The sequence below is a fragment of the Microplitis mediator genome, chromosome 7 (genome assembly GCF_029852145.1).
Source record: "Microplitis mediator isolate UGA2020A chromosome 7, iyMicMedi2.1, whole genome shotgun sequence".
Taxonomy (NCBI): domain Eukaryota; kingdom Metazoa; phylum Arthropoda; class Insecta; order Hymenoptera; family Braconidae; genus Microplitis; species Microplitis mediator.
The window spans coordinates 16264831-16280078 of NC_079975.1; the positions used below are offsets into that span (position 1 = coordinate 16264831).

General features: G+C 32.3%; 1 protein-coding gene across 1 annotated transcript in view; it reads left to right on the forward strand.

Moving 5' to 3' along the window:
• Nucleotides 1–15248, forward strand: part of LOC130671195 (fructose-1,6-bisphosphatase 1) — a 121021-nt gene that overhangs the window by 20144 nt on the left and 85629 nt on the right. Inside the window, exon 2 of the mRNA XM_057474929.1 lies at nucleotides 12495–12959. Coding sequence (XP_057330912.1) covers nucleotides 12495–12959 — 465 coding nt within the window. The remainder of the gene's footprint in view (nucleotides 1–12494; nucleotides 12960–15248) is intronic.

The window sequence follows — 15248 nt, forward strand, 5'->3', positions numbered from 1 at the left end:
AAATTTTTTTTGATTTCTTTCATCAACGGTTTCTCTTGAACGAATGAACCGATTTTGATGGTTGAAGTGGCATTCGACGCGGCTTATAAAGTTTTAGAGCTGAGTAGATTTTGGAATCAATCCATCGAGCAAATTAAAAGTTATCCAAATAAAACATTTTTAAAAAAAATATCTCTGAACGCACCATACCGATTAAGTTCAAATTTTTACGGCTTCAAGATATTAATAAGCCGCGTCGAATGACACCTCAAAGATCAAAATCGGTTCATCCGTTCAAGAGTTATGAATATTTACATACATACATACGTACGTACGTACACACATACATACACTCGGACATCATCGTGAAATTAGTCAGGATAGCTTTCTAGGACCTCAAAACGTCAAAATCGGATAGAAATTCGGTTTTTGCAAATCGGACCGAAACCAATAACTTCCCAAATTTTTGAAAATTTTCAATTTTCTTAGCGGGAAGTTAAAAAATTTTTTTTTTTCGTTTTTTTTTTATATTGTGAAAACTGTTGGATCGATCAATTCCAAAATCTAATCAGCTCTAGAACTCGATAAAAGCTTTCGATTGCTACCAAGAACGTCTCAATCAGATAATTCGTTCGAAAGATATCGTCGACGAAAGAAACAGCAGAAAACGGTTTTTTGCAAATATCATCGAAACGACTAAACCAATCATTCCCAAAATTTTATCAGCTCTAGACCTCAATAAAATGCGCCGATTGCCACCTTAACCGTCTTAAGCAGATAATCCGTTTGAGAGATATCTTCGACGAAAGAATGAAACAAAATAGTTTTTTTCCGTTTTTCGTGAATATTTCGGAAACTATCAAATCGATCAATTCAAAAATCTATCCAGCTCTAGAACTCGATGAAAGATTTCTATTGCCACCTCAACCGTCTCAATCGGATAATCCGTTCGAAAGATATCGTCGACGACAGAATGAAAAAAAATCGTTTTTTTCGTTTTTCGTGAATATTTCGGAAACTATCGAATCGATCAATTCAAAAATCTAATCAGCTCTAGAACTCGATAAAATCATTCGATTGCTGCCAAGATCGTCCCAATCAGATAATCCGTTCGAGAGATATCGTCAACGGAATACCCTGTGGAAAAGGTCTTATAAAATCTCATAAAAAAAATTGGCTATGAGAAAACGATCAGTATTTGTCCACGAAAAATCTCAAAAATTCTGATACAATTATTTTCTCATAGATGGTGCATCAAAAAAAATTTTTTCATAAAGTTCTCATATAAATTATCAGAATCTATAAGAAACAGAAGCTGTAATATTGTGATTATAAGTATTTATAAGTTTTCGAAAAATGTAAAGTTTTCAACTGAGAAAATTTTGGAAATGAATAAGATTGTATGAGACGATTTCTGAAGTAATCATACAAGATTTGATACTGATTAATCAATGTAAGTACAGTAATTTCCCATATAGTAACGAAAAAATTTCTGAGATTGATTAAGTTATAGTTTCTTTAGTATTGATTAAGGTTAAAATGCTAAATTATTTAATTTTTTAGCATGAATTCAAAAAGTTTTTATTATGTATACTCAAGAATATTTGTATGAGTATTTACGCGGAAAATCCTTAGCAATCTATTCACGAAAAATCTATGAAATTGAGTCAGTTCATTTATTCATCAAAAATTACTCAAGTATACATTAATATCAAATATTATAGTCATGATGTATTATGGGATATAACATAGTACAACCCAAACAGGTACTTATTGGTCTGTCAAATGACAGAGGAGTACTCGAATAAAATCGTATTGAAATTTGGAATATAACACTTCTGAAATAAATGTCTTACCAGGGACACTACAAATCGTAGGCGCGATCTCGTGGCGAGCACCGAACTACTCCCACTGCTGCTGCTTAGCACCGGTGACTTTCCCCTTCTCCATATCGATCTTTTCTCCCGAGAAATTTTTTCTCTTGGTTTAAGCAACTTTTGTTATTTTGGTCGGAGAATACAAAAATACTTGCGTGAAAAGAATAGTACTTGTTCCGAGAAATTTTATTCTGTTTAACCAAAAAAATGAAATATTGCTACAAAAAAATAATGTATCTTGCACCAAAAAAAAAAAAATAAAAATGGGGCAAAATACATTACTGGGTTTGACAAAAATCACATAAAAACTTATATTTTCACTCATCTCCGAACAGTTAAAATATTCAAAGTACAAGAAAAAGAGATAATAATAGTATCTTTGGTGTAAATTCTTATTAAAAAAAATGAAGTTAAGCAATTATTTTTGAATGAATCTGATAAAATGATTATTTTATGTAAATGGAAATTATTTATAAAATCTCATAAGTACTCCATAATATTTCATAAGTAATAGCCTTCTAAATAAAACTTACAAAAACTCATAAATCACATAGCTTTTAAATTAAAATTAAATCTTTTAAGTTTTTGCAAGTTAATTCGATTATAGATTTTCTTACTAATTCTCATAAAATTTTTATGAGAAAAAGGTCTGCATTTGTCCATGTGATTCCTGATTCAGTCTCATAAAATTTCGAAGAAATACATGTTAAATATTTTCTCACAAAATATGACAAATATTTTATGATATTCAATAAGATATTATCTCCTAGGATAACTCTTACTAAAACTTATAAATTCTGAAAATTCCGTATAAAAAAATAATCTTTTTGAGATTTTGTAAGTATTATAAAATCGGAATTCGCCTGATCAATTCTTATTGAAAATACATTAGAATAAACTGTAACAATCTTATAGAAGTGAAAGTACTTATTCAATCTCATAATCATTGGCGGAATTCGAGTCACAAAATCTCATAAATTAAAAAATCTTACTCATACTTTTAAAAATCTAGTACGGAAATCATGATAGGAAAACATCAAAAGCTTCGACTCATAGATTCTCATAAAAATTCATATAAGAATTTTTTTAAATCTCATAGATATTTTCGAAGCTCATAGATTCTCATAAAAAATATTCAATATCTTATCAGAATTTATGAGAGCTTTTCCACAGGGTAATAAATGTTAAATCAATATCTGCTTTTTTCATTGAATAACATAATAATTACTGACCCTCGCAGATTTGAATCACGGTAGAAACACCGTGGAAGTGTAAACACCGTGGATCCACTGTGATTACGTGGTGGATCCACCGTGATTTCACGGTGGCTTGACCACTGTGCATACACGGTGCTCCCACTGTGATTACGCGGTGTACCCACCGTGATTCCACGGTGTACCCACCGTGATTCCACGGTGTACCCACCGTGATTCCACGGTGGCTTTGTGCTATTTCACCACTGTGGTTCCACGGTGTATCCACCGCGTAATCACAGTGGTACAATGGAACAAACCCACCGTGTTTCCACCGTGATTCAAATCTGCGAGGGGAACATAATTACTCAAAACTAATATGTTCTTCTTTATATAAGTCATTGGAGGTGATTGCCTAAAAATCGTCATGTTCGCTCGTATCAGGATATACTTAGACGATATAGATACAACGTATCACGTAAATACTTATTTTTGAGCTAATTATTGAACCTAATTGTGAACAAATTTAAAAAATGCTCATTCATTTATTATTTTAGATTCTAAATTTTTATACTTTAACATGAAACGTATCCCTGTTGAGTTTGAAAAGCTCATAAAAAAGGGAAACAAAGGTATCTTCGAGCTCGAAGAGCTCGAAAATGTATTCACAACAACGTTTTAGAGATCAAGGTGCTTGAAAACAGCTGGAAGTTTTAGTGCTGGCCCGCAGGGTCAACCGATAGACGGATTTTTTTTTCTATATTTTTCTTCTTTATCATCTTCGAAATAATTTCGATGTTAAGATAATCAATCGTGAAGATGATAAGGATTAAAAATATCGAAGAAAAAACAATTCAAAAATATAAATTTTCTTAAAAAAAAATTTTTTTTTTTCAATTTTTTTCAAGAATTACTGTTTTTGATTGAAGAAACGAAGCTTGTTGCTAAAAAAAATTTTTGACATTGAAGAAGTGATTGAAAACCAAAGAATTGCTAATTATGCGATTTTTGGCTAAATCGATAAATTTAAAGCTTCGGGACACAAAGAAAGAAAAATCGCAGCGCTTTAAAATTTCCAGGGTTTTTTCAGGACACTACGAGGTTGAAAAAAAAAAAGACGATATCCTGTGTTCATCCGTTATATCCCAAGTTATAGCAAGATTTCCGAATATCCTTAAATGTGCGAATTTTTACCTGTTTTTTAATAAACATTATTGCATCAAAAAAAATTTTTCCATCAAAAGCCACTACTTTTGCCTTATAGAGAATGTTTTGCAGTTTTTAAAACCCTCCTTCCCTTCTTTGTACGACTAACATGTCCGGAGTTATTCATTATCAAAGCCAAAATAGACTTTTTTGCTTAGATCAATGATAACTCGGCGTCAAATCGTTGTAGAGACTTTTTTAGGCCGCCAAATTGAAGGGCATAGAATTTCCTAAAAGTTTCATAAGGTCAGATTATCTAGAAAAAATTATTGAAGCCCATAGATTTTCTGAAAGACGAGCAAAAATTAAAAAATTTTTTTTTTCGTCGGTTTTCTTATGACTACTCCAGAACCGTGCATGATAAAAAAATTTGAGTTCCAGATGTGAAAACTAGAAACTTCAGGCTACAATTTGCTCTTTTCTTTTTTTTTCTACGACCATTTTCCACCTTGTTACAGCATGTTGTAAATCACCTACAAATTTCGAAATTTTTTTCTATCCCTTAATTTTTGTGACCAGTGTATATGAAAAGACAAAATAGAAAAATTTTAATGCTTGTCGATAATGCAACCAGTCACAACACAACTAAGATTCTAAGCAACGTTACAGTTCAGTTTCTTTCACCAAGCTTAACGTCTGAAAGTCAATCTTACATGAAGGCAATTAAAGTTCGGTATTGATCAAAATTACTAGAATATATCGTTTCTTAAGCTGAAAACTGTGAAAGTAAAGAGGACTTTCATAAATCTATCACGGTTTCACACGCAATAAGATGGTTGTATTGTGCGTGAATGGACATAAGTCACTCAACAATCAAGAAGTGTTTTCACTGAGCTGGATTTTGAAGCAATGGATTGGCTAAATTAGAGAACGTGACGCTATTTTAACTGACGACGTTCATGAATTTTCTAATAACTTTATACCTGAATTAGCTACTGAAAAAGAAATGGAAGAAGCTGAGAAGTTGTTACTGATTCACGAAGAATTACCGGACGTTATTGACGAAGTGTTGAATGATTATTGATTATTTATTTAACAAAGACCAAAGTGTCGGAGAAACAGAGGGTAAAAAGGAGACAGATGAAGAAGAGGAAGAAGAAATTGAAGCAGTGGAAAATGACCTAGGTTTTGAAGACGCATTGAAGTGTGTTGTAATGAGTCCACTTATTTTCTCAATTTGATTGTAGTCTTGATAAAACAAAGGCCCACACATGTGTAAAACTTAAAGGTGTCTTACGTACCTGTCGAGCTATGCTCAGTGAATCTCAGGACGAGGGTAACCCCGTACTGGACCACTCAGTATTAAATTTAGAGAAAGAGATCTTATATTAGCGTATCAGGAAGGTTGTTTGAAATTAATTTAATACACTAATGCAAAAAATTAAAGGAGCAGAAAAATTTTATAAATTTTTTAGTGATTTTTGGAAGGCTGTAACTTGGTAAAAAATGATCGTATCGAGATTTTAAAAAAAGCATTTTACAGCTCGAAATCTGTAGTTTTGGTGCATTTTCTTAAAAATTTTTTAAAAGCTCCGGTTATTGCGCAAACATGAGAAATACCGCGAGACAAAAAATTTCTAAATTTTTTTTTTTTTCCGAAGAGCCCACGGACTGCGAAAAAATTCTTTCAACTAAACGAATGCATAGTTCGTTTAGCAAATTTATTCAGCTTCAATTTGGTTTAATTGTTAACCTCGCAGGACGATTTATCGCAGAGATATCAACCTTCAAACAGAAAATGATCCTTTTGGCTTTGATCATCGATATTTCAGGTACCAATAATCGCACAGAAAGTTGAAGGGCGGCGGTGAAAACTTGAATAAATTCCCTACAAGACTCTGTCATCATTTTTTAAAGAAAAATAATTTTTTTATTTTCAACATCCATTAGAAGTTAGTACAAAAAATGACTTTTTTGGGTTTTTTAGTTAATCAACCGCTACTCTGCAAATATCGATAAAAAAAATAATGTTGCCAGGGACTTTTTTAGCTTAATGTACCCCCAAGACCCCTTGTAAATTTTTAAATTTTTAAATTGATCTATCGAACCATTTTTTGGGAATCATCGATCAAAGTTTAGCTAAACAATTAAAGGAGCAAGTTTTGTTCCTTCAATTGTGTAACCAAAATCAAAATGAAAAAAATTTTTTTTTTCGACTTTTCTCTAATTTTTGCGTTGGTGACTCAGATCAATTTAAAAATTTACAGGGGTCTTGGGGGTACATTAAGCTAAAAAAGTCCCTGGCAACATTTTTTTTTTCACCGTGTTTGCAGAGTAGCGGTTGATTTACTAAAAAACCAAAAAAAGTCATATTTTTGTACTTACTTCTAATGGATGTTTAAAATAAAAAAAATTTTTTTTTCAAAAAATGATGACGGGGTCTTGTAGGGAATTTATTCAAGTTTTCACCACCGCCCTTCAACTTTCTGTGTGATCATTGGTACCTGAAATATCGATGATTAAAGCCAAAAGGATCATTTTCTGTTTGAAGGCTGATATCTCTGCGACAAATCGTCCTACGAGGTTAAAAATCAAACCAAATTGAAGCTGAATGAATTTTCTAAACGAACTATGCATTCGTTTAGTTGAAAGAATTTTTTCTCACCTCCGGGCGGAAAGCGTCAACTTTTGACCCGCTGTGCAAAACGAAGTTGCCGCTTTCCGCCTCCGTCGAGGAGAAAAATAGTATACACTCCTCGGGAAGTAAATAAGACAGCCTCAGATCACATGTTTGTTGACCTCGGCTTCGCCTCGGCCAACAATTACATGTGATCTGAGACATTTCTTACTTTACTTCCCTTGGTGTGTAATATACTATTTCGCAATCCGTGGGCTCTTCGGGAAAAAAAAAAAAAATTTAGAAATTATTTGTGTCGCGGTATTTCTCATGTTTGCGCAATAACCGGAGCTTTTAAAAAATTTTGAAAAAATGCACCAAAACTACAGATTTCGAGCTGTAAAATGCTTTTTTCAAAATCTCGATACGATTGTTTTTCACCAAGTTACAGCCTTCCAAAAATCACTAAAATATTTATAAAATTTTTCTGCTCCTTGAATTTTTTGCATTAGTGTATGTTAATTGAAAAACTAAACTATGGCATTTATTAAAACGAAGTCGCTTTACAAATTAATTTAATAAACATGAACAATCATTTAAAATGGCTGATGATACTGACTCGACGTGACTGTAAATTTTATGACTGACTCGACTGATTATAAATGACTCGACTGATTACAAACGACTCGACTGATTAAATTAAAATTTTTCACAATGACTCTACTGATTTTAATATTTAATTCTTCTGCCTCAATCCCAAGACCTCCAGATCCTCTAAGAAACTCCAAATCCTCAACAAATTACCTGCAAGTCCAATCCACAATGATTATTTTCCAAAACTCCAATAAATGATAACGTTGTACTCAATTAAATAAGCTTCCACCTTAGGTGGGCTTATTAGCTCATGGCTCTTATGGCGTTTGTAGTAGCCAGTAGACAGTAGTAGTAGTAGTAGAGTAGTCGGTAAGAACGTCCGTCCACGATGGTTGCTGTGAGCCAAGAGACCGACCACTCATCGTCTCTGGGCCTCGTACCCCTCTCGACTCAGGCTGGCCAACCCTTAAAACCAAATGTCGAGGAACTCGAATACAGCGCATAAGTGGCTGTACTATCTTCCATATTGGCAGTTGTTGAGAAAGAAAGCCGGATCTTTAGGCGCGAGTCGAAATTTATTTAAACGGAATGCTGACGCATTTCACCCCGATACAGTGATAAAAATGTTATCAAATTTTGTAACAAAGAAAACTATTTCCATTCAGATTGTCTATTTGATTTATATAATCAGATTGAAGAAGACTGGATCAAGAATAAGCCAAATAAATTAAAACAAACAAAACTTGACAACCATTTGAATAAAAATGATATAATTTCCAGCTAAATTTTTGTTTATGTTGTTAAATCTTTTCTTACATTCTTGGCTTTATCATCCCTCCCCACCTTCCATTCTCTGTACAATGACCACCTGCATACAATGCATACATACATAATAAAAACAAAATTCTAAGATTTGGTTTGATTTTTAAGATAACGAATAAAAGAAATGAGTACGACCCGTACTTATTGTGGGAAATTGAAGAGAGTCAATTTTTAACTTTCATATTTTATTTTTGTCTCAAACACATAAAACTTGGAAACAGTTTAGCCTTCGGTCGGCGTTATTATGTACTGTTAAATATACAGAACACTAACGACATCTCTATTTCTTTCATTTTCTTGCTTTGCTTATTTAGACACATGTCCTTCTCTAACCGCTCATTCGTATGTCATCATATTTACTTTTGTTACTGTGGGTTATTGTCTTTTAGAGTGAATTCTGAAAAATAATATAAAAGTCTTGATATTTTATCAGTTATAGAGTTTTGTTTGATGCTTATCAGTTTTTTTCTTCTTAAATGGGGAAAATTGCTGGCAATCCCAGTTATGAACAAACATTCCGTAATGAGTGGCTTCAAGACATTTTATTCTAAGATTGGATTGTTTCAAAAGAAAGTACTCCCGGAGAATTCGTTGCGTCGTGCAAATTTTGTATATGCATTGTCAGTAAAAATAATAAATATTCTGATTTAAAAAATCATGCGTGAACAAAAAAGCACGAAGAGCAATCAGATGTATTTTCACCAATGAGACGGAAAACTCTGCCACTTATTAAAAAATCTGTAGAAAAAACTAAGATCTGTGAGGTTTACATGTCACTATTTATTGTTGAACATACCAGCTTAGTAACTGTGGACCATCTTGGACAAATGATGAAAAAAGCTGTCAGCGATTCTGAAAGGATTCGAGATATTCATTTACATCGTACTAAGTGTTCCAATATAATAAAAAATGTTTTAAGTCTTCATTTCAAAGAACAATTAACGCAAGATATTGGAATTGCTAAATTCAGTTTACTTCTTGATGAATCAACAGACATCAGTATTTCAGAATACCTTGGAATTGTAATAATTCATTACAGCTTATCACCCCGAAAAATAATCACTACATTCTTAAAATTAGCTGAGTTGAGTAGTTGTGACGCTGGTGGAATAATATCTACCGTCAAAAATACGTTGAATAAATTTGACTTAGATTTTAAAAATATTCTCGGCATAGGAACCGACAATGCTAGTGTAATGACTGGTGTGAACGATGGAGTGTATAAAATACTAAAACGAGAAATTCCAAGTTTGATTCTTGTTCGATGTGTAGGTCTTTCAATCCAACTCGCTACATCTAAAGCTATTGAAGGTAATATGCTAAGGAATTTAGATTATATGACGTCTGAAACATATAATTGGTTTTTTAAATCTTAAGATCGGCGAAGTAATTATAAAAATCTTTATAAATGAATTAATGAAGATCACGAGCCCTTCAAAATAGTCCAAGTCTGCCAAACTCGTTAGCTATCTATCCATTCAGTGGCTGATAGAATTTTGAAGCAGTGGTTAGAACTGAAAACTTATTTTGAGTTGAATCGAAGTGTATATGTTGCTGAATTGTTATTTAATATTTATAATGACGAAATAAATATGGCTTTGTTTTTATTCTTGTGTCCAATATTAAGTGAATTACAACGGGTGAATAAAGCTTTTGAAGCGCAGAATGTTGATCCATGTAAACTATTTCAAGATTTGACTACATTAATTGGATTTTTAGTATCTAAAGTAGTAATACAACGTACGTACACTGATCGCTCAACTGTTGATGTTAAAGAATATTTGGATCCCAAACCATACATTGGATCTGGCTTCGAATTGAAAATTGATGAATTAAAAAATAAAAAATTGATAACAGAACTACAAGAAAAAGACCTTCGCAAACGATGTGTGATATTTTTGATTAAACTGATCCACGAATTACGTGCTAGGTACGTAAACGATTTATTTGTACATAGCTTTAGCAATTGAGATATTCTATCAATAATGTCATATAATCATAATTGTACGAAATTTTGTTTTTACAGACTACCCGACAATATTTAAGTCCTGTAAAATACAAGTTCATTGTCTTGTGAAAATGTTTTAAAAGTTCATAAAAAGTCATTAAATCCTGTGTTAGAGCATCTGCAGTATTCAACTACAGTTATATCACTTATAGAAACTCAATGGAATGCAATTCATTTTACAAAGTGGACTGAAGTTAATGATACAATTTAAGTTTGGATTGAAGTTAGAGAATATAAAGATGCAACAGGAACAAATCCGTTTGAAGAGTTAAGCGAATTTGGTTTTTCAATTTTATTATTACCGTATTCCAATGCAGGAGTTAAAAGCGTTTTTAGTGCAATGAACTTAGTAAAAACAAAGCTTAGAAATAAAATGACTGTTTAAATGACAAATGAAAGATCGTAATACTTATGAATTTTCGGATGATGTTCTTCGGAAAATTGGTACGATGCAAAGTTATCCTCAACCCACAATGGCTCGAGTAGAAGTACCTTCAACGTCCAAAAAAATAGAAAGTGATGATATATTTGAGATATTTGATTTAAATATTCAATTTGAAGTCAAACTAAACCAAAAGATTTTGTTTAAACTGTTGTGAAGATAATTAACATATTATATACATATATTTAATTTAATATTGTTATGAAACTGAAATAGTTATTGATAATTACTTGTAAGGATTATTAAAAAAATAAAAAACATAAAATATTTTGTTATATTTTGAAAAAAAAAATACATATACTCAAATTGGTTAATTAAACACTACTAATTAAATAACTCATGATTTTTTTATTTTTACGTATCTATGATTCAATGATAAGTACTTTAAAAAATATCCTTGGGTCCATTTGTAATGACTTATTACCTAAATAATCATATTTTGAAATATTTATTTGAAAATCATTTAAATAGTCAAAGCAGGCTTAAATATCGATTACAAAGAAGTCGATTTCAAACCAGTCAATTTTTACTTTTAAGAACTGGGTAAATCAAACTCTAAAATCCCTACTTGACGGTTTTGGACGAGATTATAATGTTCTCTACAACGGGAGTTGGAATCCAATGTTGGTAACGCTTATGGTAAGTCGTCTCTAGGCCTCTTTCCCTCTCCACTCAGGTTGGCCATCCCCAAAAACCAAATGTCGAGGAACTGGATCACAGCAACCCTGACGCATAAGTGGCTTGTATCTTCAGTATCGACGGCTGTTGTAAAAGGAGGTCGGCGATTTTTTTGGCGTGAGTTGAATTTGAACTTAAACTTAATGCGGGAGCATTCCACCCTGTTACAAATTGTTTTCGAACCAACGTTCAGGTAATTGTGTTTTATCGAGTTCTAAAGGATCAACTCAAGATTCACCATACGTTGACGACAACACCCAGTTATAATTGATATCATTACACGGGGTCTTTCGAGTCTTTCGACTCATTCAATTTAATTATTTTAATTTGTGGTAGACGAGATCTTGCGAGTCACCATGCATTGTTTAAAATTATACCTGTTGTATTGGAAGACGAATCAGTAGTATGCGCCTGATTGCAACTATCTCCTGGCAGTGAGTGTCGCAACTTGTGATATAACACTTACAACACGTAGCACAATTAAAGAAACATAAATTCAGAATGGGGACACATTTCATATGCTTGTCTAGCTATACCCTTTATCGTATTAATCTTGTAGAAAATAATGATCTACCCAGACTTGACCCAATACTTACTAACTCTGGGACAAATCAGAAATTCAAGCTTGTTTGAGTATCGGGATAGTAACTTCCTGCTAGGCTTGAAACTTGTAACGTGCAATTTTATCCCTGATGCTAAATAATATCAAAACCAATTCGTAACGTAAAATTTTAATATTTAATACCTAATACACATAAATTCCACTTGATGAAATTACTCAAATATCCGAATCAAACAAAGTCGGGCTATGTTACGGTCATCTCTCTCATTCTCTCCGGATCCTGACGGGCGCCAGCTAACTTTTATTTATCCGGTATCGGCAACCGGTCTAAACGTACACGTAAATTAAAACCCAAAATCTACATTATTCAAAGATGAGAGACATGAGCGGTGGTAGCGGTATGTCCTGGTGCACTCAGTATGCTAGGATGTGGAGAAAGGGTCGCGGTTCTTATTAATCATCATATCATCATATCATCTATCACATGTTTAATGAAAGTTATAATATTTTTATTAGATATCCAAAACGACAAATGATGTTTGAGATTATAGCAGGTTGATAATTATTATGTTTCAGATATGGCATTTCTGGAGAAACAAATATTCAAGGTGAAGAAACCAAAAAGCTTGACAATCTTAGTAACGAAGTTTTTATCAACGTACTATCATCCTCGTGTGCAACTTGCATACTAGTGAGTGAAGAAAATGAAACGCCGATAATAATAGCCCGAGAAAAACGAGGAAAGTATATTGTATGCTTCGATCCCTTAGATGGATCATCAAATATTGATTGTTTAGTATCGATTGGGTCTATTTTTAGCATATACAAAGTTCCTGAAAAAATGACACAATTAGAACTAAACAATGTTATACAGTCTCGCCAAAATTTAGTTGCTGCTGGATATGCGCTATATGGTTCTGCAACTATGATTGTTTTATCGATACAGCATAGTGTGAATGGATTCACATATGATCCAGCTATTGGAGAGTTCATTCTAACTGAGCAGAATATAAAAATACCAAAAAGAGGGAGTATCTACAGGTATTGTTAATTTATTTGATATTCAAGATCACGATTATTGATTACTAAACATCAGTTAATCATTATTACGATAAGAATTTTTTTGAAGTGAAACTTCCTTACAGAGGCTAAAACTGAACGTTTTAAGGCAAAAAAGAGAGGTAGCGTGAAAAAAGAAACATGGAGTGAAAGTTCAGAGTGGGCGAGAGGAGAAATTGTTTGCGTAGCAAGCCTTCTATATTTTAAAGAGTGGGGAGAGTTGAGAAAAGTCGAGGAGAATGGATCATAGTGCATATGCATCGTAATTTAACCACGTTATTCATATCGAGCGAGTGAAAAAAAATAGTCTTTGACATATACACTTATGCAAAAAATTGAAGGAACAAGAAAATTTTATAAATTTTTTAGTGATTTTTGGAAGGCTGTATTTTTGTAAAAAATGATTGTATCGAAAAAATAGAAAGAGAAAATTGAAGCTTGAAATCTCTAGTTTGAAGATCTTCCAGCAAAATAAATAGGTCAAGACAAAATTTTTCTAAATTTTTTGCTTTTAATTTTTAGGTTTACGGGGCTGGGTTAATTTTTTCGAAAACATTAATTCATGGCTCCTTTAGGAAATTTATTCAGCTACAATTTGTTTTTTTTGTTTCTCTGTACGACAACTTACTGCTCAGATATAAGCCTTCAAATGAAAAAGGATCCTTTTGTCTTTGATTATCGATATCTCAGCAACTAATGGTCGCACAGTTATTTTAAGGGCAACTCTAGAAACTTAAAAAAATTCCCCACAAGCTTTATTTTTATTTAAAAAAAAAAAAAAATTTTTTTATCCTCGACATCAATTTGAAAAACCTACAGAAAGTGGCCATTTTCTGGTTTTTTAGTCAACTCATCGCTACTTTGTAAATAGTGATGGAAAAGTTAATGTTGCCAGGTGATTTTACAGCTTGATGTACCCCTAAAACCCTGGAAATTTTCAGATCGATCCATTGAACCGTTTGTCCGGGCCGATTGCTCAAAGTTTTACAAAACAATTAAAGGAACAAGTTTTGTTCCTTAATTGGTGTGATCATTAGCAAGATGAAAAAATTAATTTTTTATCTCATGATTTCGAAAAGACCGAGGCTCAAAAAATTAATCTGCTAGAAGATCTTTAAACTACAGATTTCAAGCTTCAATTTGCTTTTTCTATTTTTTCGATACGATCATTTCTTACAAAAATACAGCCTTTCAAAAATCACTAAAAAATTTATAAAATTTTCTTGTTCCTTCAATTTTTTGCATAAGTGTATACGTCAAAGACTATTTTTTTTCACTTGCTACACGAAAAATTGGTTGCTAAACACCTCTAGAAAACTCTAACCAAAAATGAGCTCCTAATTTCCATAGGAAGGTTCTCCGCATTACAGATTTGGATTTTTTCCATTAGGAAAAAAATCATATCCCATTCATGAATTGATCGTACAGCGACACATTATATTTTGTTTTGAGGAAAATTGAATGCTCAACAAAAAGGTCCTTTCACTTTTTATCGTAAATTTCACCATTGAAAAAATATTGAAGATTAAAGTTTGATTATTTTAAGACAAATTTGTTTCTGGCTTATGAATTTTCCAACTCATGAACAAATGAGAATTATAAAATAGGCAATGCATAACTTTGTTGGGAATTAAATGCTCTACAAAAATGGTTTCGTATGTTTAGTCGATTAAATTTAGCGTTTAGGATATATTCATCATCAAACTTCAATGCATATCGATCTTACCGGTTTTTTAAATAAATTCAGAAATTTTCAATTTAATTTATGACTTTTGAGGAAATTTATACAAATTTAATGTACTTTTAACAGAAAAGTACTTCCAACGATATTTCAAGTTTTTTGAAGTGAGACTTTTTTAGGCGCGGTAGGGAAAAATTCTTGTAACTCCTTATTTCGTAACGTGAATCTTATCCTGTGAATCTTTTTTGTAACTCGTATACGTGAAGGTATATATCTGTGTGTATGTATAAGCATGTATGAGTTCCTGTATGGTTCTAGTAGTATACCAAAATGAGTAAATGTATAGTTGAGTATATATGTAGCGTTGCTACTAGGTGACGCGATCGATAAAATTCGACAGTTTCCGTCGAACATCGATTTTTTCATTTATCTATACCACATTCGGAGAGACAGTAAGTAATAGAGCGCTGGACTGCATATACGCATCCGAGTATTTTTCCTTTACTGTATACTTACAATCACTATGTTACTTTCGTTTATTTAAATTAATTAGTTGGTTTTAATAATTTATATTACCACCTCAACCACTA